Source organism: Hemitrygon akajei, chromosome 9 (assembly GCF_048418815.1).
Source record: "Hemitrygon akajei chromosome 9, sHemAka1.3, whole genome shotgun sequence".
Lineage (NCBI taxonomy): Eukaryota > Metazoa > Chordata > Chondrichthyes > Myliobatiformes > Dasyatidae > Hemitrygon > Hemitrygon akajei.
Genome location: NC_133132.1, coordinates 47,144,568 through 47,169,720, shown reverse-complemented (window position 1 = coordinate 47,169,720; position 25,153 = coordinate 47,144,568). Strand labels below are relative to the sequence as shown.

The 25,153-nt window shown below is 45.5% G+C and overlaps 1 protein-coding gene across 2 annotated transcripts in view; it reads left to right on the top strand.

The window, feature by feature from the left end:
- Nucleotides 1-346: 346 nt before the first annotated feature.
- ddo (D-aspartate oxidase) overlaps nt 347-25,153 on the top strand; it is a 62,741-nt gene continuing 37,934 nt past the window's right edge. The window contains exons 1-3 of one of the 2 annotated variants that reach the window (XM_073055904.1): nt 347-573; nt 15,417-15,591; nt 22,777-22,885. In XM_073055904.1, the coding sequence (XP_072912005.1) occupies nt 15,420-15,591; nt 22,777-22,885 (281 nt within the window). In that variant the 5' untranslated portion in view covers nt 347-573; nt 15,417-15,419. Of the gene's footprint in view, nt 574-15,416; nt 15,592-21,735; nt 21,852-22,776; nt 22,886-25,153 lie in introns of those variants that run through there. The other variant, XM_073055905.1, reaches the window with a different exon arrangement.

Here is a 25,153-nt window from a genome sequence, read left to right as displayed (position 1 = left end):
TTCTATGTTATACTGACTATCCTGTTGTACATACTATATATTATAAATTACTGTAAATTGCACATTTAGGAGACGTAACGTAAGTATTTTTTACTCCTCAAGTATATGAAGGATGTAAGTAATAGTCAATTTAAATTCAATTCGAACAACATAGGTGAGCGGAGAAAACTGGAGGGATGTTGATGGGAGTGTGGGGAGAATAAAATGGGTTTAGTGTAAATAGGTCAGCACACACTAGATGAGCCGAAGGGCCTGCACACGTTGCCTGTGACTGCGGCGACAGTCAAAGGCACATGACATAGCCGCACACCCGTGCCAAGACCTCCAGGAACCATAAATGGGATGAGCTGAGGCGCACTCGGGGGGCACAGCAGGGCAGCTTGGCGCCGGGACGGGATCATTTCGGTTCCAGGTTCATGAATGATTGCGCGGCGGCGAGCAAAGTAATAAACCGCCGTCAGCGGAAGTTCAGCGAGAAGGAACACCGGAACTCGGATACTTCTGCGGGAGCAGGGATCCATTCGTCTGCCAAGAGAGGGACGCCTGTGGAAGCTTCGACCCTACGGTGCCGAGGTTGGTTCTCTCCTGGTTGGCGGGGTACAGAGAAGACTGTGCAATCAGAAATTAAATGCGTTAGAGGGACTGAGCTAAACCTCTCCAAATTCCACTGTTTACGTTATCAATGCATCACACATCGCCTCCTTAATTTGAATAACAATTATTGTCAAGCGTCTCTTCGTGTTCAAAGCAGTTAATGCCGGCTTATTTGTGACCCGTGTGTCGGGGTCTTCTCGGAGATGGCGAGTGTTTGAGATGTCAGGTGTTTAAGGTGCTTTTCCTCTTGGGTAGCAAAGTCCCTGGTGAACTCTGCATCGCTGCTGTGTACAGTCTGTAGTTCCTCCTATAGTTTTTCTTTTAAAGTTGCGAACTAGTCCAGATATGAAAAAGTCGACCAGAGCAGGAAAAACCCAGAATACTTTTCTTTTAAGCAGTTTATTAAAACCTGGCCACATTGCCACAAACAATATTATATAAACACGACACGCCCCCCCCACGGAGGGTCTCAGTTCAATCCTGATGAAGGGTCTCCTTCTCCGTCCCCGCCCCTACCCCCCACTCTAGCATCGCCCCTCTTCCTCTCCCGTCCCGAAGAAGGGTTTTGGCCTGAAAGTCAACTGTTTACTCTTTACCACAGATGCTGCCTGACCTGCTGAGTTCCTCCAGCATTTTGCGCGTGTTGTGCTGCAGAATCTCTAGTGCTTATAAATACAATTGTTACTAATAACAAGTATTCATTTCAGCGGATGCTGCCCGACCTGCTGAGTTCATCCAGCTTGTTTTTAAGTATTACCAATGATGTGATGTCATATTAAATTACCGAAGGGAAGGTGTAATTTTGTTTTGTTTTGCGAACTATCGCACATTAATAGGATCTCTGTGTACCTTTCACAAGTTAACACCAAATGATAGCTGCTAACTATAATTGGCCCACCGGGTGGCCAACTTAATTTGAAGTTGCCTTTTACCTTTATAGAATACATATCTCAAAAAGTAGATAGTTTTAGACAGAACGTGTAACATTGAGTGGTCCTCCAACCTCTTGCAAGGATTCCACTGCAACACTTCAACCCTTAACTGTACCTGCTTCCTTCTCACTTAATTGCAACTTAAAATTGCAAATGGGGGAATTTAATTAACGTAATTGAGCCGTCCTGAATGACTGATAGAAATATTTGATGCCACAGGAAAGACGTTTTGATGGAGTAACTTTTTAGAAAAAAAAACTTAATCAGCTATCGAAAACTTATTAAGTGTTTCTACTAACGTACATGTCTACATGTGTGTGTGATAGGGACAGAGTAAGACGCTCTGGAATCGCCCTGTTATGCAATGGCTTGTGTCCTTTGCGACGTTCAGTATTTTCTTTCCCGTTTTTGCAGCCTATTTGAGAAGTTCAGCTCTGTCACGTGACCCCGAGATAGGACTTCCAGTTAGCACTTCGGTCGATTTTCCATTCCTGCCGCGAACACTTGACGAAGCTGTGCTTGGTGCTGTTTTTAAAAACGGCGTTCAGTGTCTTGTTCCTGCCGTGTTAAGGCTTATTTCTGACTGTTTCACGCGACTCGCGGTATCCGGTATCGTCTGAGTTTGCGGGTCTCATTCAATATCAGTGTCATGTTACCGATTTTTTTTCCTTCCCAAATCAGTTCCTCTCAAACAAAAGCTTTTGATACGGGTTGCAGTTCTGGTGCAAAGACAAGACCATTTGCGAAGTTCATGGTCTAACTACAGTAACACCCTCAAGAATGCTGGAGGAACTCAGCAGGTCAGGCAGCATCTATGGAAATGTCGACGTTTTGGGCTGAAACCCTTCTTCAGGAGTGGAAAGGAAGATGCCAGAATAAGATGGTTGGGGGTGGGGTGGGGTGGGGAAGGAGGCTAGCTGGAGGGCAAAAGGTGAAATCAGATGGGTAGAGAAGATAAAGAGCTGGAGAAGAAGGAATCTGATAGGAGAGGGGAATGGGAAGGGGGTTTAAAGGTGAGAAGAGTTCAGAGTGGGGAATAGAAGAAGAGGGGAGGGGTGATTTTTTTTTACTGGGGAGGAGAAATTTATATTCATGCCATCAGGTTGGACGGTACCCAGATGGAATACGAGGTAAACATGAGGAAATCTGCAGATGCTGGAAATTCAAGCAACACACACAAAATGTGTGTTTCCTCCCCTTCCTGTTAGTGAAAGCCCTAGACCAGGGGTTCCCAACCTTTTTCATGTCATGGAACGCAGCAGGACAGGCAGCATCTACAGGGAGAAGCACCGTCGACATTTCGGGCCGAGACTACAAGGGTGGAATACAAGGTGTTGGTTGTGGACTGCAGGAAGAATGGAGACGGGCTAACCCCTATAGACATCAATGGACCTGGGGTTGAGAGGGTGAACAGCTTTAAGTCCCTCAGCATAAACATCACCGAGGATCTCACATGGTCTGTACGTAATGGCTGTGTGGTGAAAAAGGCACAATAGTACCTCTTTTACCTCAGATGATTGAGGAAGTTTGGTATGGGCCCCCAAATCCTAAGGACTTTCTACAGGGGCACAATTGAGAGCATCCTGACTGGCTGCATCACTGCCTGGTATGGGAACTGAACCTCCCTCAATCGCAGGACTCTGCAGAGAGTGGTGCGGACAGCCCAGCGCATCTGTAGATGTGAACTTCCCATGATTCAGGACATTTACAAGGACAGGTGTGAAAAAAAGGCTCAAAGGATTATTGAGGACCCGGGTCACCCCAACCACAAACTGTTCCAGCTGCTACCATCCGAGAAACAGTACCACAGCATAAAAGCCAGGACCAACAGGCTCCAGGACAGCTTCTTCCACCAGGCCAACAGATTACTTTAACTTATGCAAACACAACTGTATTTCTATGTTATAGTGACTATCCTGTTGTACATACTGTTTATTATAAATTACCATTTAGGCAGACATAATGTAAAGATTTTTACTCGTGTATGAAGGATGTAAGTAATAAAGTCAATTCAATTCACTTAGGCTGCTAACAGGGGTAATTATCAGGAGTGAGATTAGTGGGAAGGGATGAATGGATGAGGATTGAGGGAGCGAGAGTGGAGGAGGTAAAGGCGTGTTTGGTGGTTGGATCCCTTTGGAGATGGTGGAGCTTGTAGAGGGTGATGTGTTGGATGTAGGGGCTCATGGGGGTGGTAGGGGAGGACAAGAGGAACTGTCACTGTTAAGGCAGCGGGAAGATGGGGTGAGTGTGGATGTGTAGGAAATGGAATCAGAATCAGGTTTATTATCACTGGCATGTGATGTGAAATTTGTTAACTTAGCAGCAGCAGTTCAATGCAATACATAATCTAGCAGAGAGAGAAAATAATAATAAATAAAAAAACAAGTAAATCAATTATGTATATATTGAATAGATTTTAAAAAGTGCAAAAACACACTTTAAAAAAAAGTGAGGTAGTACTAAGATGTGGTGGAGGAAGGGAACCCCCATTTTTCTTTTGTAGAAAGAGGAGGTTTCTGATGTCCTGGTAAGGAAATCCACATCCTGAGAGCTGATGCATGGAGACGAAGGAACTGAGAAAAAGTAATTGTATTTTTACAGGAGACAGGACGGGAAGAGGTATAGTCATGATAACCGTGGGAATCAGTAGATTTATAAAAGTTGTAGGCGGGAAGAGGTATAGTCATGATAACCGTGGGAATCAGTAGATTTATAAAAGTTGTAGGCGGGAAGAGGTATAGTCATGATAACCGTGGGAATCAGTAGATTTATAAAAGTTGTAGGCGGGAAGAGGTATAGTCATGATAACCGTGGGAATCAGTAGGTTTATAAAAGTTGTAGGCGGGAAGAGGTATAGTCATGATAACCGTGGGAATCAGTAGGTTTATAAAAGTTGTAGGCGGGAAGAGGTATAGTCATGATAACCGTGGGAATCAGTAGATTTATAAAAGTTGTAGGCGGGAAGAGGTATAGTCATGATAACCGTGGGAATCAGTAGATTTATAAAAGTTGTAGGCGGGAAGAGGTATAGTCATGATAACCGTGGGAATCAGTAGATTTATAAAAGTTGTAGGCGGGAAGAGGTATAGTCATGATAACCGTGGGAATCAGTAGATTTATAAAAGTTGTAGGCGGGAAGAGGTATAGTCATGATAACCGTGGGAATCAGTAGATTTATAAAAGTTGTAGGCGGGAAGAGGTATAGTCATGATAACCGTGGGAATCAGTAGATTTATAAAAGTTGTAGGCGGGAAGAGGTATAGTCATGATAACCGTGGGAATCAGTAGATTTATAAAAGTTGTAGGCGGGAAGAGGTATAGTCATGATAACCGTGGGAATCAGTAGATTTATAAAAGTTGTAGGCGGGAAGAGGTATAGTAATGATAACCGTGGGAATCAGTAGATTTATAAAAGTTGTAGGCGGGAAGAGGTATAGTCATAATAACCGTGGGAATCAGTAGATTTATAAAAGTTGTAGGCGGGAAGAGGTATAGTCATGATAACCGTGGGAATCAGTAGATTTATAAAAGTTGTAGGCGGGAAGAGGTATAGTCATGATAACCGTGGGAATCAGTAGATTTATAAAAGTTGTAGGCGGGAAGAGGTATAGTCATGATAACCGTGGGAATCAGTAGGTTTATAAAAGTTGTAGGTTGACAGTTTGCCTCCAGGGATGGAGGTAGTGAGATTGAAAAAGGTCAGGGAGGTGTCAGAAATGGGCCAAGTGAACTTCAGCTAATCCATCTGTCTTTGTTTATTATAAGAATACTGTAATATGTATGTAAATCTCTTATCACACAGCTCTCCCAGTTACCCTGATGGTTTACCCTTTACTCACTGGAATCTAAAAGAATGGTGGGGGGGGGGGGAAATCTCATTGAAACCTATCAAATGTTGAAATTTATGGTAACTTAGCAGGGTTTCGGGATGTGGGTTGAAATCGGATCACCTGGAAGATGTCCCAGCACCCAGGACATCTTTGAAGGGGTGATGCCTCAAAAAGGTGCCATCCTTTGTTAAGGACCCCCATCACCCAGGACATGCCCTCTTCTCACTGTTACCATCAGGGAGGAGGTACAGGAGCCTGAAGGCACACACTCAGATTCAGGAACAGCTTCTTCCCCTCTGCATTCCGATTTCTTAATGGGCATTGAACCTATGAACACCACCTCACTTTTTTTCCCTCTTTTTTTGCAACACTTATTTAAGTTTTTAAATATATTTGTGTATACGTGCTGTAATTTATAATGTTTTTGTTATGTATTGCAATGTATTCCTGTTACTTAACAACGAATTTCACGACATATTCCAGTGATAATAAACCTGATTCTGAAACCCATGTGGTAGTGGGACTCCTCATCAAGGTCAGGATGGAAAGTAAGAAATGAAGATTAGCCTTATTTGTCACAGTATTGTGGTTGAGGGAAACTTTGGATAAGAAAGAGTCTTTTAAAAGTTGATTAGTCACTGAGTCCAAATGAAAAGTGTCCCAGGCTGTTAGATGAAGACAGGGAAAGAGCCCTGGCCACCAAGGTTCAATCCTTCCAAGCTGCAGGAATGGTGCCAGAGGACTTTAGTACTGGGAATGTTTTGTTTGAAGGTGGTAAGGATAAATGGAGAAATTGCAGGCCAGTTAGATGAGCCATAAAATTGTTGGATTCAGTTCAAAGGGAACAGTATAATGCTTTATTGCTACAGGTACAGATAATTGTAGGAGTCAGCATGAATTTGTTCAGGGACGGTCACGTCTGACTAAAACATAAAATGCTGGAAAAACTCAGTAGATCAGGCAGCACCTGTACAAAAAATAAATGGTCAACCTTTCTGATCTGCGTTCCTTTGTCAGAACTTTGGAAACAAATGGAAGTTTGTTTTCATGAGCTAAAGGAGGTGGAGAAGGGGTGTGTGCATAACAGAAGGAGTGTCTGTAAAGAGCTGGGAAGTTGATTGGTGAAAGAGATAAAAGGCTGGAGAAGGGGGAATCTGATAGGAGAGGGAAGGAGGTTATGGGCAGGTAGGGAGATAGGAATGATGAAGGGGTGGGGGGGCAATTACTGAAGTTGGAGGAATCGATACGGGAATGCAAGGGGGTGTCTGTCACAATGGTGATGATCATCAGCATATTGGGCTTCTTGGCTGTGTAACAAGTTGTTAATGGTGAGCTGGTGCCTCTGGCTTGGCGCACTAGGCTTGGGATGAGAAAAAAACTCGGCCAACATGATTACAAGAAAACTCCGATTGGGGAAAAAATGCTGGAAAATCAAAAATACTGGAAATTTTTAAATGCTTCAATGGTGAAGCAGCATAAGTGGAAATAGAAGTAACTCACCACTTCAGATGTGGGACCTTCCATCAGAGCTGAGAGAGAAATGTTAATCTAGATAATGGAGAAATGTGGGTGAAACCCAAGGAATTTCTCCGAGGTAGGTGGGATAAGGTTCAACTGCTAGGCCTGTGTAATATGTTACTAATGTGGCTCTGGTATACAGCGACGTGCCCAGCAGGCACAGAGAGGGGAAGAAAGAAGGCAGGCAGACAAAAATACGGTGGCTATATACACGAGAAAGATGCTGGAAATCCAGAGCAACACGTGCAAAATGCTGGAGGAACTCAGCAGGTCAGGCAGCATCTATAGAAATGAATAAACAGTCAACACTTTGGGCCGAGACCCTTCTTCAGGACTGGAAAGGAAGGGGGAATTTATAAAAAAAAGTTGGGGGGGAGGGGAAGGAGGCTAGCGAGAAGGTGATACGTGAAAGATAAAGGCTGGAGAGGAAGGAATTTGATAGGAGAGGAGAGTGGACCATAGGAGAAAGGGAAGGTGGAGGGGACCCAGGGGGAGGTGATAGGCAGGTGCGAAGAGGCAAGATGCCAGAGTGGGGAATAGAAGAGGGAAAATTTTTTGTAGCAGGAAGAGAAATTGATATTCATGCCATCAGGTTGGAAGCTACCCAGACGGAATATAAGGAGTTGTACCTCCATCCATGGGGTTGCCTCATCTTGGTTGTTATTTAGACAGAAAGATGGAGCATATCTAAAGTTACAGCAAATTCAATATCAAGTCTGGAAGGCTTCAAGGTGATGTTTCTTGAGTTTGCTTTAGGATCTTGGTGTAGCAGTGCAGGAAATGACATAGTAAGATCAGGTCAACAGGAAGTTCAGGGTCATTCCTACGGTCTGCGTGAAGGAGCTCCAGTCTACATTTGTCTTCTCCAGGGGAGAGGAGGGCATTTTGTGAACACTGAATTATCCTGGGCTGGAAGGGGCACAAGTACATTGCTGCTTTGCCTGGAAGGAATGTTTATGGGAAGGAAGAGGTAGAAGGACAAACTTGGCATCTCTTGCAATTGCATGGAAAATGCCGCATATTGATAGGGAGGGATTAGAGCAGATGACAGAGCTGTGAACGGAGTGATTCCTGTGAAGTTTTGAAAGGGGAAGGGATCTAATAGTGGAACCTTATTGGAGCTTGTGGAAATTGCCAAAGATGACCTGTTGAATGCTGAGGCAGTTGGTATCGATGGCAAGGACTAGGGAACCTCTGCCTCCTGTTCTTGTTCTGCCTGAGGGAGAATGGGTGAGGACAGAGTTGGGGGAAATCAACGAGGCTTGGTCAAGGGCTCTGCAGAGGGGATGTCATGGTTCAGGATGAAGGAAGACAATTCAGAGTCATTCATGTGAAGTTTGTCATCATTGGAGCGAGTTTAGTCTGCTTGGTCAGGTCTCTCTCTCTTGTCATTCGCAAGTTGTTACACAGTCCAGAAATATTAATGTATTATAGAATATATAGCATGAAATTGGGACCTTCTGACTAGTCCTGGTCTCCTTACTAATGGTTGCTCATGTTTGGCCCATGACCCTCCAAGCCTCTGTCCTCTATGCACCTCTGCAAACACTTCTTCAATGTTGCAATTGAACCTGCCTCTACTGCTTCCACAGGCAGCTCATTCCAGCTACTCACTATTCTCTGTGTAAACAAGTTACACAGAAGTTTGTGTTTTTTGTTGTTGTGCCATATAACACGGGCGGTTATGGTTGTTCCATCACCAGGGTTGTTCTGGTAAATTTTTCTACCAAAGTGGTTTGCCATTCTCTTCTGAGAGAAGTGCAAGGAGTTTTAAATCTCTTTGATCTTATTTTTGTATGTGTATCCTGGGGAAAAGACACCTCATGTTTTTATAAACTTCTGTGGTCATCCTTCATTCTCCTGCTCTCCAACACAGTCAACCTTTCACCGTAACTCGGGCAGAATCGTTCTGCGCCTGAATATACTAACACTATCGATGATTCTCATGATCAGTGTTAACCGAGGTAATAAGCACATGCGATATTCCATAACTATGCCGTGTAGCCCAGAATGAGCTTGTGGCACAGCGATGACTTAATAGCAATAACGATGAACATGATACTTCCTTCAGAGGAACTGAAGGATGTTCTACCAACATCGAGGAAGCTTGAGGCTCACAGGTATCGCTGTTTCAAGGGCGAATAAAGAGTGGATGGCGATGGATATCTTTCCACCATGTTTGCTGCAAGTCGAAATCCAAAATAATCTGCGCAGGAATGAAGTAAAAAGTAATGTAAACACCCTACGAATAGAAAGTGATGTTTGTACAAAACAAACGGCGCCTCTAGAGGCAGAATAGTCAATGAGAGCTCTACTTTTGATGTAGTGTGTGTGGATTTTAAAAAGGCTTTTGAGGTCCAACATGGCAGGCTGTTTAAATAAAATAAAGACCATTGGAGCCAGTGGGGTGTAGCAGGTTGGATCCAAAGTCGACTCGGTGACAGGAAGCAAAAGATAATGGTTGACTCTTTTTATTACTGCTAGTGAAGTTCCATGGAACTCAGTCCTCTGGCCCTTACATTTTATAGATTAGTTGTTTTGTTGTGCAGGCACGGTGAAATGATAAAGACATGACAAGATAAAAGCTTTATACTACAGGGAGACTCAAAGTTCACAGTATATTTATTATCAAAGTCTGTATGCAGTATACAAATCTGAGATTTATCTTCCTGGAGACAGCCAAGAAACGCCATGAAACCCGTTCAAAGTAAACGTCAAAAACCCAATGTGCAAAAGCAAGCACAAATCACGCAAATGGCAAAGGAAAAAAACAAGCGGATGACACCCAGAATATTAAACGTCAAACAGCAGAGTCCTTGAAACAGTCCAGGAATGTTCAGTGTAGTTCAGTTCAATTTAGGGCAGCGTCATTCCTTGACTGCAGGCCGCAGAGCTAGCCCGCCCTGGAAAATCGCGCAAAATAGCAATAAAAAAAAACAAACCAGGAACACGTAACATGAACTGCAGAGTCCTCTAAGTACGAGCCCAGACCACAAATCGTGCCAATCACACCTTCCCCAAGACTCCTAAACCTTCCTCTGGCAGCAGCGAGTGAGAGGGAGGGAGGGCGAGACGGAGCAAGATGGACATTCAAAGATTTGGATGGCGCTGAATGCCTGTTCGCCTTCTGCTCTCGTCCTCATTGATGTCAATCTTGCTCGGCGGATCGGTCGAGAATTGGAGCCGATCACGGGTTCACGCTCCGACATTACTCCTCGCCCTCTGTCCTGAAGAAGACGTGGAGAGTTTGGCAGCAGAGTAGCCAATGAGATTTAGTCTGGAGAAGTGTGAGTGAGTGTAGTTGAGGAAATGCACTGTAACCCCTGGGTCGCCTCAGGCATCGCTCAAACTCGTTCTAGTCTAGGGGGAGCAGCCTTCGGCCCCGCCAAACTGGGTAATCAGCTGGTGTGGATGCTGTGTGATGTCCCCGCCTCGCCCAAAAAACAGACAGTACACCTTATGCGATTAAATGAGTACAATTTATAAAGATTACTATAACTAAGCGATTACTAACGATACAGTATATATGAATAAGAGAAAAAAAAAAGAAAAGGCGCCAAACTTATCAAAGTCCAAACCACTTCGTGCACAACCGTTGGAGCTCAATTACTGAAGTCTTCTGGTATTCGATCCCCTCCGAATTCCTCGACCCGCCTCCTGGGACCCCCACGGTGGTCGACCAGACGCTCCACACTCCTCTGTCTCCGTCTTCTCTCATCACCGAAAACCTTGGGCCGGGGACCGTCGCCCAGCTTCCAGCATCCCGTCCTCTCTCTCTCACTCCATCGCCCCGACTCCCCAAAATCCCCACCAACAATCAGTTTACAGTCCCAAACAAGCTTCCAGCACTTATCATAACAAAGACGCTAGCACTCCTACTATTAACACAGGCGCCAGCATTCCTACTTTTAACAAAACAAAGACGCTATTTTGATTACATACACAGTAACAAAGAAAAAGAAAAAAAACCCCGTTACACTCTCCCCCCACCAAATAAAAGTCATGTCCTCATGACTATTAGATAACTCGTCATCTTTCCTGCCAACACACCGTAACCCAAGCACAAGCAGTGACATCTCCTCCCCACACAGTAAACCTCACGCCCTGTTCCTTAGGTGCTATATAGGCCAACTATCTGGGCGTTCCCAAACCCTTCTGAGACCTCCGTACCCCCCTCACCTAAACCCTTAGGCTAGGACACAGCTGGGGATACCTTGGGTCCACTACCAACTCCTCTTTCAATCTCTCACTCATACCCCACACTGCACACAGCTAACCCTCCCCACTACACCTGACTCAGTGGAAGAAGGGCCAAAGGTCTCTTCCTCAATCGAGGGAAAGTCAGCAAAAGGCAGCATGTACCACACATCCAGCACATCAGCCTTTGAATCCGTATTCTTCCTCATTTCTTTGATCGGTAGCTGCCGTTTGATCTTCTCCAAACGGAAACACGTGACCTGCACTGCTCCTGCAGTCTCTTCAGCTTCCTGCAATTGAGATTATCATCTTCTCTGGCCCCTGGCTCAGCAGTTCTGACTCCCGCATCCCGGCCATCTCAATCTGGAATGCAGTTACTCCAACAGCTTCTTCCACCCCGACCTGAAAAGCAGCAGTTAAAGATTGGTCACCCTCCAGTTCAGTATTCACTGCACTTCTCTCCAGCTTCTTTTTTTCCTCCTCATGACTTCTTCCAGATCAACCTTCAGGTGTTGTACTTCATTTGAACTGTCGATGGTCATCTTCAGGTTCCCTTCAAGCTACCGCTTCCCCTTTCCAAGATTTGTCCGCAATTTCTTCACCTCCGCAAGCTCCCTTCTCCAGGCTCTCAGTTTGCTGTGGCCCTCAGTCAAACAACTTTCTTCATTCTCTCCAATTTGTATGTCTTTCAAATGGTTCCAGATCACTCTCTCCGGTCTCTCAGTCTTCATTTCAAACTTGATTCCGTAGAGACAGACACTCACGAGCTGCGACCTTCGCCAGCCCTGGCACGTGTCCAGAAAACACTGTAACTCTGTAGTTCTCAGCCGCTCCAGCAACGACCTCACTTCATATTCTCCTGAGGCAAATCCAAATACCAAGAGATCATCCACATACGTCAAAATTCCAAACGCCTCCACACCCCCATGGTCTTCCACATGCCCTGCAGGAAGGTTGCAAGGGCTCCGGAGATACCCGGTGGTATCTTTTCGGACCGGAAAGACTCCTAGGAAACTTTTAACCGCCGTCTTCTCCTTGGCGGCCTCACTCATCGGGATCTGGCAACATCCACTCCTCAGATCCAGCACCTTAAACCTCTTCGCACCACTCAGATAGGCCATCGCCTCTACGGCCCAATATAATCCACACACACACGCTGCCTACGTCTGCCACGCTGTAGGGGCCAGTCGCCGCAACCTCTGCCTCACCGAGGTGTCTTCAGCAGTCAACTCCCCTCCCTGGTGGTATTTCGCAGCGTCCACTAAGAGGGTCTCACCCTCAGATACTCCTCCAGGCCATACCACCACCGGCTCTTGTTTGAATTCGGTATCGGCCCAAGGCTGCTACACACGTCCGCACAAGCAGCTCGAAACTCTGGGTGCATCGATAATGCCTCCAAACAGCTCTCACCCGCCTCCTCCGGGCAGGCCCCCAAGCGCACCAACAGGATATTGGTTCTCTCCATAACCGAAACGCTGCCCGTCTCAACAGTGTCCGGACACATCAGCATTAACGATTCACGAACCTCAGTCATCTCCACGTTTGCCTCTAAGAACTCCATTTTCACTGACCAACAACCGTCGTCTTTATAATCACCGGCACTGGTACCCCAAATCTCCAGTGCCGTCAATGTCATCAAGGGTAAAGGCTTCCAAAAACGGTTATAACACAAACTGTACAGCAACTTAACCGGTGCCCCGGTGCCGAGGATGGCTTTAACTTGACTTCCATCCATCTGTAACAACACCTGAGTGCGTGGTCCCTCTAAGCCTTCAGGAATAGGGTCTGTTCCTTGCGGGAGTTCCTTGGTACATTGCTAGGAACGTGCTCCCCCCGAGACCCCAAGCCGTTCCCCCACTGGGCCTCCTCTAAGTTTCCCGACATCTCTCGGATCAACGGAACAACTGATCCCCTTGACAGATCCCCCTGTCTCCGCAAGCAATTTATCTGCCCTCCTAACCAAAAGAGATACCCTAAAAACTTCCCACCAATCTCCTGCCACGGATATGATAAGCCCCCCAGCTGCGGCATTTGACTTCCAGTCGAACCACACGCATTTTCCCACACTTTCCCAGAACTGGCAGCTGTCACTTCGAGATAATTGCGCCCGACAGTTCTAACAACGCTACCAGCCCGCCTACTCAAACTTTCAACCAATCCCTGTCGCTTTCCCTCAGCCAAGCACTGCCACTCACCCAACAACTGAGAGGTCTGCTCCGCCCACGTCTCCGCCCCTTTAGGGCTGGACATTATTCCAACAACCGGGCGGAGCCCACCACTGCTGAAACATTCCAACCAGACCTTCCTCGCTCTCTTAACTGCATGGACAGCCCATGACCCCACCACCTTTTCGTCAGCGCTAGTCGGAACTCGAACAACGACCTCCGGGCTACCCACAGCAGCCACCCCACCCAACACACATGCAGAGATAACCGGCAATCACACACCCACAAAGGCACACCAGCTCTTCGCCGCAGACACAATTCAAAGAGGGCGATCACACAGCTTCCACAGAAATCAATCCCGGACGAGCCCCCACAATGTAACCCCTGGGTCGCCTCAGGCATCGCTCAAACTCGTTCTAGTCTAGGGGGAGCAGCCTTCGGCCCCGCCAAACTGGGTAATCAGCTGGTGTGGATGCTGTGTGATGTCCCCGCCTTGCTCAAAAAACAGACAGTACACCTTATGCGATTAAATGAGTACAATTTATAAAGATTACTATAACTAAGCGATTACTAACGATACAGTATATATGAATAAGAGAAAAAAAAAAGAAAAGGCGCCAAACTTATCAAAGTCCAAACCACTTCGTGCACAACCGTTGGAGCTCAATTACTGAAGTCTTCTGGTATTTGATCCCCTCCGAATTCCTCAACCCGCCTCCTGGGACCCCCACGGTGGTCGACCAGACGCTCCACACTCCTCTGTCTCCGTCTTCTCTCATCACCGAAAACCTTGGGCTGGGGACCGTCGCCCAGCTTCCAGCATCCCGTCCTCTCTCTCTCACTCCATCGCCCCGACTCCCCAAAATCCCCGCCGACAATCAGTTTACAGTCCCAAACAAGCTTCCAGCACTTATCATAACAAAGACGCTAGCATTCCTATGATTAACACAGGCGCCAGCATTCCTACTTTTATCAAAACAAAGACGCCATTTTGATTACATACACAGTAACAAAGAAAAAGAAAAAAAACCACGTTACACTAAGGCTGGAAAAGGTGTGGCAATACGTGGAGGAACAGAATGGATGTCCACACATCCTTAAAAGTATGATGGCAGGTTGAAAAGGGTGGTTAATGTGAAAGCTGGAAGTGTTCAGTTCTATGAGCTGAGGCTATGGCAGAACTTGAGGATGCTGGAACAGTTTTCCGAGTGACCTGCTTCTGTTTCGTGTGTCTGCTGTCATTCAGTGCTTTCACAAATGCCCTGCTTTTTTACCGTACACCATAATCAAGTGAATGGTGCAACTGTTTGAAGTAATTTCACCCCACATTAGGGGCACAGTAAGTTAGTGGGCTAATAGATATATGTATTTTGGAGCACGCATTGAGGTTGTTGTGTAGTGAAAGGAATGTACCATCTCACCAGCGACCTTTCCACCCAGCACTTTGCCCCCAACTATGAGGGAGTCTGTGGCGGCCATATTGGCTGTATCAATTGCTTCAGAAGGCAGAGAATGGAAGCGGGCTGCCCTTGATGCTAAGTGACTGCCTGTGAAGTTGGGCCAATTTCGCTCGTTCTCCTGCTATGTTCAATCCTCCCTCCGCAGCACTGAGGGTCTGAGACTGTCCTGGCTGCTGTGCTTCGTGTCTGCGCGCTTTGTGGCGATTTGCTCCACTGATATGATGAACTGAGGCCAAGGCTTTGGGCCTTCTCTGGGCTTTCGGATCTAAGGACTCCATTTGGTTCAGAATGCTGTTACTCGCTTCTTTTCCTAGCATGATCTGTGATTTTTCTCTGCAGCACATTATGTATGGGTCTTTTTTTAAAAATTGGGTTCTTTCAGGTTTCTTGCTTTGTGGCTGCCTGTAAACAGACAAATCTCAATGTGTATAATTTATATATACTTTGATAATAAAAGTAAATGTACTTTGAAGGAATAACAATACCTTGATCAGTGGTCAAGAACTAAAAATATTAAATAGATCAGGGCATTGAATAAAATCTAGTCAGTAACTGGAGCCACAGATCAATTAGATTGTTGAACGAATTCATGTTTCAGATTTGCAATTTATTATTGGATTGCTTTTATTCTTATTGGAATTGTAACTCTGATTCTTGCCGGGAATATTTATGCTGTGGTTTGCTTCCCCCCCCACCCCCCCCGCCCCTTATCCCCAGGTCATGGATAACGTCCAGGTTGCTGTGATTGGAGCCGGTGTAATCGGAATGTCTACTGCGTTGTGTGTTGCCAAGGCCGTCCCTAACTGCTCTGTCACTGTGATTGCAGAAGAGTTCTCTCCACACACGACCAGTGACCTGGCTGCAGGAGTCCTCAGCCCACACTTCTCTCCCGGTGGGTTCACAAGGAACGAGTCCGAGCCGCTGGGTTTCGGTGCAAAGCAATTGATGCGAGTTAAGAAATGGTAGATTTCCTAGGAACTGAATAATCTGTGTGGTTGCATAAGGGAACAGCAGCCACAAGCTACGTCTGTGTACTGCCTTGAACATCTTAAAAAATAATCCGGAGCGGAAGGGACTGCTGAATAAAATTTAACACTGAGCTTTCTAAGCAAGTATTAGGAAAGGTGAATCAGGTTTAATGTCACTGGCATATGTCATGAAATATGTTGTTTTGTGACAGCAGTAGAGTGCAATACATAAAATGAAAATTACAATAGGAAATGTATATTTAAAAATTAAATAAGTACAGGTTTCCCCCGCTATCTGAAGGTGGAGCGTTCCTGTGAAACAGTTTGTAAACTGAAATGCCGTAAAGCGAAGAAGCAACTACCATTAATTTATATGGGAAATTTTTTGAGCGTTCCCAGATCCAAAAAATAACCTACCAAATCAAACCAAATAACACATAAAACCTAAAATAACACTAACATATAGTAAAAGCAGGAATGATATGATAAATATACACCCTATATAAAGTAGAAATATTGTAGGTACGGTGTAGTTTCACTTATCAATATCGGGAAGACAGCGAGCCAAAATCGATTTCAGGGAAAAAAAATAGGCACGTACACGCCTACGCACGCACGTACACGCCTACGCACGCACGTACACACATGCACAAACAACTGCCCGCGCAAGGCTTCACGGTCATTGTAGTCTTTCTCAGGGTAAACACACGTATAAAGTGGGCATCTTTTTTTCATAAAAGCGAAAATCCTCTTTGGTTAGCGAAATCAGGTACTAATGTAGGTCTTTCGTAACAGCGGGCTGTCGTAAACGGGGGACACCCGTAGTGCAATAAGACAGCAAAATAAGAAAAAGATTTGAGGTTGTGTTCATGGATTCATTGTTCATTCAGAAGTCTGACGGTGGAAAGGGGGGAGAAAAGCTTTTCCTGAAACATTGAGCGTCTGTCTTCAAGCTCCCGTACCTCCTCCTTGATGGTAGCATGAGAAGAGGGCGTATACTGGGGGATGATGGTCCTCAATGATGGATGTTGTCTTTTTGAGGCATCACTTTTTGAGGGTGTCCTTGATGCTGGGGAGGCTATTGTCCGCAATGGAGCTGACTGAGTTTGCAACTTTCTGAAGCTTTTTCCGATCCCGTGAAGTGGCCCCTCCATACCAGACGGTGATGCAACCAGTTAGAATGCCCTCCACGGTACATCTGTGGAAATTTGCGAGTCTTCAGTGTGTTACGAACCCCGTAACTGGGTCACTTACCAGCAGAGATAGAGACATCCGTTGGAGTCTGGTGATACTATTTTTAACAGTATTTATTAGTAAAAATACACAAAAATAATATCAATGCAAATATACAGATAATATACGTCGTTAATACTAAATCTAAAAGTGTGGGTATAATAATAATCAATAAGCTGTATCGTTGTCTGGGGATAATGTATTGTCCGATGGAAATATATAGTTCGTTCAGTTCATACAGGCTGCAGCCGTTGGGGACCGCTGTGTTGCAATTGTTGGAGAGAGAGAGAGATTTGGAGAAAAACTTGCCGGCTTTCCTTTATGATTTCGATCCGTCGGGTGTCTCGTTGTCGTGGCCGTTCAATTGTGACCTCTCCTTTAGCTAAACCGTTCTTCCGTGGTGAGCCCGCCACCCAGGCAAGGGAGGACGCACACGAGCCCCCGCCGGCTTTTGCTATAAAATGCTGTTACGGGATTTCTAGCGTTTCTCCTGGTGTTCCAGGACCCCTCTTTTATCCTTACTCACGGGGTCTCAGATGTCAGTCAGGTTGGGATGATGCAATCCCTCAACCAGCCCACTCTGGTTGTCCCCTGAGGGGTTTCAGTGAATAGTACAGTACTCAATACACAATTCCTTCTCCAAGAGACAATAGCCATTATCAGGGGTTCCGTTCCGCTGAGGTCAGGACACATTCCAAACCTTGTGTATTCTGGGTGTCTCTCTCTCATTTCCTGGGTCTCAGACCCGAAATAATAGCAATCTTGCGATTCTCAAAAAGGAGGGGGTGACTTTGTACCCTTCGGCCCCTCAGAGTTGTGGCACATTCGTAACAGGTGACATACCAAAACTCCTCAAACTCCTGAAGAAATATAGCTGCTGTTGTGCCTTCTTTCTAATTGCATCAATATATTGGGCCCAGGATGTTGACACCTGGGAACTTGGAACTGCTCACCCTTTCCACTGCTGAACCCTCGATGAGGACTGGTGTGTGTTCCTTTGATTTTCACTTCCTGAAGTCCACGATCAGTTCCTCAGTCTCACTGATTTTGAGTGCAAGGCTTTTTGGAGAGCCAGTGAGATTGCCGTGGGTCCATTGTGGGGATCGGCAAATAGCAGCGGATTCAGGCAGTTGCTTAGGCAGGAGTTGATTCTGACCATGACCAACCTGTCAAAGCAGACGTTAGTGCATCTGGGCAATAGTCATTGAGGCATCTTGCCCTCCTCTTCTTGGGCACTGGTACGATTGTCACCCATTTGAAGCAGATGGGGACCTCTGACTGCAGTAGTGAGATACACAAAATGTAATTGAACACTCCTGCCAGTTGGTTGGCACGGGGTTTCAGTGCCCTAGCAGGTGTGCCATCAGGAGCTGATGCCTTGCAAGGGTTCACCCTCATGCCAGATGTTTTGACACCAGCCCCCAAGACGGTCGCCAGATGCTGCAGGGATTTGCACAGGTGTGGCTTTATTCTCAACTTTCAAAATGTGTATAAAAGGCGTTGAGCTCATCTGGGAGCGAAGCATCACTGCCATTCATGGTGTTAAGTTTTGCCTTGTAGGAAGTACTGGCCGGCAAACCCTGCCAGGGCTCATGTACATCAATTCCGTCTCTAACTTCAATTGGAGTTATTTTATTTTTGCACTTCAAACAGCCTTCCATAGGTTGTACCTGGACTTCTCGTAGTCCTGGATTACCAGCGTTGAATGCCTCAGATCTAAATCTCAGCAGGTTCTGAACCTCCTGGTTCATCCACGGCTTTTGTTTTGAGTATGTTGGGTATGTTCTCGGAAGCACACACTCGTCCGTACGGGTCTTGGTGAAGTTGGTGACTCCTGTGGTGTATTCATTCAGATCCAAAAACGAATCCCGGAATATTTCCAGTCCACCAAACTCAAAGCAGTTCTGCAAGGGCTCCTCCGCCTCCCTTGACCCTTGTCCTCACCACTTGCGCAGTGGACCTTGGTCTCTGCCTGTACGCTGGGAGTAGAAGTACAGCCATGTGGTCAGACCTGGCAAAGTGCCGCCGTGGAATAGCACGGTAAGCGTTCTTGATGGTGGTGTAACAGAGGTCAAGTGTGCTGGCTCCTCTGGTTGCACAGGTGATGCGTTGGTGGTAGTTGTTCAGGGTCTTCTTCAAGCTGGCTTGGTTGAAATCCCCTGTGGTGATAAGGGTGGCATCGGCGGTGGGGGGGGCGTGCTGTTTTGTGACTGCTGATCACGGTGCTCAGCTACTCCAGTGCCTGCCTGGCATCGGTCCACCCCTACCAGGATGATGGCGGAAAACGCCCTCAGCAGATAAAATGGACGGCACTTGACCACTTGGTGTTCCAGGCCGGGTGAGCAGGACTGAGACAGAACCAGCATGTCTGTGCACCACGATGATGGCCAGTCTATTATCGTGACTGGTCGCCTGATTGGAGGTTTTAGGGGCATCGGAACAAGGGTGACACAGGACCGAAACCCCAGAACTTTGGGTCACCATAGCCGAAGACACGGGAACGGAAATCAGATTGCTCAAGATGCCAGAATTGATCTCAGAAGATTATTGGAAGGGAGGAGCAGACAAGGCCATGGGAGGGTTTATCTATATAAATCAGATGACGAGGGAACATGGCTGCTCTGAAAGGAGATATTTGGAAGGGCTGGCATGTCACGAGTGTGCCACCCAGGAGAGTGTGCCACCCAGGAGAGTGTGCCACCCAGGAGAGTGTGCCACCCAGGAGAGTGTGCCACCCAGGAGAGTGTGCCTTAAATTGGAGTCATCTAATGCAAGCCTCTTGTACTAGATCAAAGTGACTTCCTTCTACTTCTGACAAGGAAAGGGACAGAACTGGGAAACTGAGCTGATGACAGAAAACAAAGATCGTGTTCTTATATCTGCTCGTGACGTTAGGAGACCATTCAGTCCATCAAGACTGTGCAGTTCTCAGGGCAATCCTACTTCTCCCATCCCAACACTGATTTCTCTGCCACCTACTCACCATGGTAGCGTAGTGGTTAGCGCGACGCTGTTACAGCTCGGGGCATTCCAGAGTTCGGAGTTCAATTCCGGTGCTGGTCTGTAGGGAGTCCTCGCCGTGGAATGCGTGTCTTTTCCCCGGGGGCTCCAGTTTCCTCCCACAGTCCAAAGGGATATCAGGTAGGCTAACTGGTCATTGTAAATTGCCCCCTGATTAGGTTGGGGTTAATCGGGATAGACAGTCAATGTGCCTAAATTAAATGAAATTATTTGTAATGCAGGGAGGATGTTGTTGCAAAGATACAAGGCAATAATCCAGCAACTGGATTTTGGTTCTAGACCTGTAGATTTTAAAACTATTGGATGTTACTCTTATTAACACTCAAGCACACTTTCCTCTTTTTTTTCATGTTATGCAGTAATGCAATTTCCTAGGGAGCTCTGCAAGTTTAAATGGAGTTGGGAAACATACAAGTTCTTTGGACCCTGACTTTGGCAAACCTATCCACGTTTCTGACACAAGCATTCTGGATCCCATTGCTGATTCTGGCTGTAACCTGACCCATAACACTGGACAACAAATTGTTTTCAAAAGTGTTGCTTCCTCAGAATTTTTTTTAATGTTTATGATCGACTGCTTGAAGATGAACACAGATATAATTTCAGACTACTTGTGTCACGTAGGAATTTGGAGAAACAACAAATTAACTTCTATTGAATATAATGTGTTTAATTGCATAATGGTGCTGATGCTTTGCAATAGTTCAACTAAGTTAAAAATGTTTTGTTAATGATTTTCATTTGTACTCAGTGTCTGAGGCTTCTCGTTTAAGTGTCCAACAATAATTCGCCAGCATTGATGGATTCCAGTTGCCCTGGTAACTTTTCTCCATTATCGCAATGTCCTGGTGAAACCTTTCACCATTCTCGTCACTGACAGCGCCAAGATTTGCAAGGAAGAAGTCTAAATGGGAATTCAGAAAATGTATCTTTAGTGACATGTTGCATTTCATGGTTTTATATGCTTGAAGCATGCTTTCAACCAGCTGCATGTAGTTTGGTGCTCTGTAGATGCCGAGAAAAATTCCAACAACTTCCTTGAATGCCTTCCATGTGATTTTCTCTGGTCCCACTAGAAATTCTTCAAATTGCCTGTCTGATTTGTGGACCAACAAAAATGCTTTCCTTAATCTTGGCATCAGTTATTCTGGGAAACATCGGTCTCAAATATGAAAATCCTTCATAGAAATTTTTGTGCCTGGTGATAATAGATTCCATCCTTACATCCTGAACCCAATTATTATTACTAAAACCTGTCCTGCCATGCAGCAGCCGCACCACCTAAGCATGCCCAAGCACGCCTGGACAAGATAGGAAACTTTCCAGCTTACATTGTAGGTAACATTTTAATGGACTTCAATTATGAATTGAAATAATAAACATAAGTTTATTTAAAAACTGTTGCGTGATAGGGAAATTTCATGGTGATTTTCATGATCAGTAGCACAAAATTCATATGATACACCTAAAAGTATTCAGGAAGCAAAATCTTTGTTGTCCAGTGTAATCGCAACTCCTGCCTGCAGCGCATTGTGAACCTTCAGCTCTCACCACACACCTTCTAGATCCCCAGCTGTCATTTAAGAGTAATGAGTAAGCCAGCAGGGCTTCTGAACTTTGGATGCCAGATTAATCATGGTTTTATTGTTTTGAATAATTCACAAATAACGTTTACTGAATAGATTGTTTACAAACATTAACCCTTAACTTTATTTCTCTGGTCTTATTGGTCTTGCTGGTTTATATCTAACTGTACCTACCATGAACTTTGCATTCAGTTTTACCTTTCACCCTGTCATAAGATGTTAAAATGAAAATCAGATGCCGTTGGCAAGTAAATTTAGCCAGTCCAAGACATTGCGCAATCTAGTGAAAACTGTTAACTTTTGAAACTTGCGTTTCCACTTCTATAGAATTCCAAGACAGAGTGGTGAGTTTTACATTCATTAATGAAGAATGTCTATTTTTGAAAAGATTGGGCTTTGTAATGATGGCAAGATGGTCAGAATTTGCTGTTTATTATGTTTCTGATAATTCTGCAGTCTGCATCTGTTCAGGATATAACTGAATGGTTTTCCATTTTAGGGTTATAAAGTTGTACAGTGCAGAAACAGGCCATTCAGCCCAATGCCCATGCTGACCAAGATTTCCATTTGCTTGTACGCCTCTGAACCATTCCTATCCATGTACCTGTCCAAATGCCTTTTAAACGTTGCTAACGTATCTGCCTCTTGACAGCTCATTCCATATACCGACCAACTTCTGAGTGGATGAGGTCTTGTGACGAGAGCTTCTGAACAAAATGGAGGCAGGCACGTTGCTGAGAGTGTACTAGAGCACTTGTAAAAGCCAGTGGAAGAAAGGGCTGATGTGTGGATAAATCAGAGATTCAAAAGTCATAGGGATATTAGGAGGGATCCCCACAATGTGAAAGGGCCAAAAGAGCTGGTATTTTTAAATATGTATCTAACCAAGCTTCTAGATCCAGTATGTTGGGTTGAGGGTGGATAAATCCCCAGGGCTGATGAGATGAATCCCAGGCTCACAGGTGTGAGAGGGGAAATTGCCGGGCTTTGAGAGATTTTTAATCTTTGCTGGCTGCAGGTGAGGTGTCAGATTAACTGTGGTATCTTTATTCAGGAAGGGGAAGCAGGGATCTTCACTGAGGCTGGCTGGTGTGTTGAGTTTTTCCCAGTATTCTCTGCTTTGGATTATCATTGGCTTTTGTCCACCGTCATAGATCCTGGCCTTTTCCCATGTGACAAGACACACATGTGTGACTGCGGAACATGGAGGGATGCTTGGGTTTGACTGATCCTGCTTTTAAAAAATATTTATTACCTTGTTGACTTCAGAGACTCCGATTAGTCGTCAGAGGCGCTGGTTTGAGGACACCTATGCCCACGTCTACTCCATTGCCCAGTCTGACGAGGCCCCTGATGTTGGTGTGCAGTTTGTGTCTGGGTAAGGAGGCAATCTTCATTACGTTATGTAACTTGCTGCAGCTTCTCTACGTATGGTCACCTTTTGAGCTCTCAACTGTCCAGTGAAATTTGAAGACAAGTTTTTGAATGCTTCCCACCTCTCTCGTGGAATGAGAAGGCCCAGGGTAGACATTTTGGCCCCTGGTGCCTGTTTTTGAAGGAGCTATCCAGTCAGTCCCATTGCTTTCCTTCCTCTTCTCCCTCGGCCCTGAGGATTTCTTTTCCTCCTTTTCTGAATGTTCCTGATGATTTTTTTCCCTGTGTTTCTTGATAGAGCATTTCAGATCATAGCAACCCGCTGAATTTAAAGGAAATTCTTTGCATCCAACCCCAGCTCCAACACTCCCTCCCCTCACCAACAACTAAATTTTAACTTATTTTCTTGAACCCTGTCAGTGGCCACAACTTTTCAATGTTTACTCCATTGTACATAATAGTTAAAGAACAGAAGGCCGGTGCTTTGGCCAATATTGCACCCTCAACCAGAGCAATGTGTATTGATTAGCCAAAGTGTTTTGCCTGCTGGCTTCATGCTTATAAATGTAATACTTTCAAAAGTTCTGTAAATGCGCGGGCAAGTTCTGTTGATGTTTGTTCATTTCAAGCTGCTTTACATAGAAATGGAGGCAGGATATCTTGAAAGCAATGTGTGGTGCTGACTGCTGTGAGATACTCCTATGAGGCCTCACTTGGAGTACTGTGAGCAGTTCTGAGCCCCTTATTTAGGAAAGGATCAGCTGACATTGGAGGGGGTTCAGAGAAGATTTACAAGAATGATTCCGGGAATGAAAGGGTTATCATCGGAGCAGTGATTGAAGACTCTGGGCCTGTACTCGCTGGAACTTGGACGAATGAGGGGGCGGGGGAGGGGGGGCCTCACTGAAACCTATTGGATGTTGGAAGGCCTAGATAGAGCGGATGTGAAGGGGATGTTTCCTTTGGTGGGGGTGTCTAGGACCAGAGGAAACAGCCTCAAAATAGAGGGACGTCCATTTAGAACGGAGATGAGGGGGAATTTCTTTAGCCATGGGGTGGTGAACCTGTGGAATTTGTTGCCACATACACCTGTGGAGGCCAGGTAACTGGGTGCATTTAAGGCAGAGATTGATAGGTTTTCGATTAGTAAGGACACAAAAACTTATGGTGGGAAGGCAGGAGAATAGGGTTGAGAGAAAAATGGATCAGCCATGATGAAATGGCAGAGCAGACTCGATGGGCCAAATGGCCTAATTCTGTTCCTATGTCTTGTAGAGGAGGTAGGCAGATTTGGGAACAACTATATCTGATACGCATTTTGAGGCTATCCCATTCCACAGAGAGTTGGTGACCTTCGGCTTTTCCTGGTGTTGACCCGTGCTATGATTGAGAATGTTGGAGGTTTGCGGTCACATTAGGGAGCTCAAATCCTACCAAAAAATCAGTGGATACAGCCTAGTATCATGGGTAAAGCCCTCCCCACCACTGAGCACATGCAGGAGAGCAGCATCCATCATCGGGGGCCCCCACCACCCAGGCCATGCTCTCTTCTCACTGCTGCCATCAGGAAGAAGGTACAGGAGCCTCAGGACTCACACCACCAGGTTCAGGAGCAGTTATTACCCCTCAACCATCAGGCTCTTGAACAAAGGGGGATAGCCACTGAACTTCACCTTCCTCCATCATTAAAATGTTCCCATAACCAACGGGCTACTTTCAAGGACCCTTCATCTTATGTTCTCAATATTTATTAACTTATTTCTTCTTATTTTTTACCTTTTGTATTTGCAGTTTGTTGTCTTTCGCACACAGGTTGAATGTCCAAGTTGGTGTGGGCTTTCATTGGTTCTGTAAAGGTTATTCTCCAAGGGATTTACCAAGTATGCCCAAAAGATAACAAATCTCAGGGTGACATGTATGTACTTCGAAGTAACAACAATCAAATGGGTGACTGTGAATGGAGTACGTAATCAGCAACATTGAAAACCACCACGAGGAATGTATAAACCTGAAGTGACAACCTGTGCTAGTTTCTAAATAACAATATTTGTTTGCCAGAAGTGCTGTTAACGATTAGTGTTCTGAAGTCAGATTTAGTCCTGGTTAAAACCCCCACCTATGGTTTTGCCAGGATTGTCAGGTGGCGTGATAGTGTAGTGGTTCATGCAATGCCTTTACAGGGGCAGCTCTAAGATCGGGCAGCCCGTACATGATCCCCGTGACTGTGTGGGTTTCCTCGTGCTTTCCAAAGATGTACGGATTAGAGAGTTGT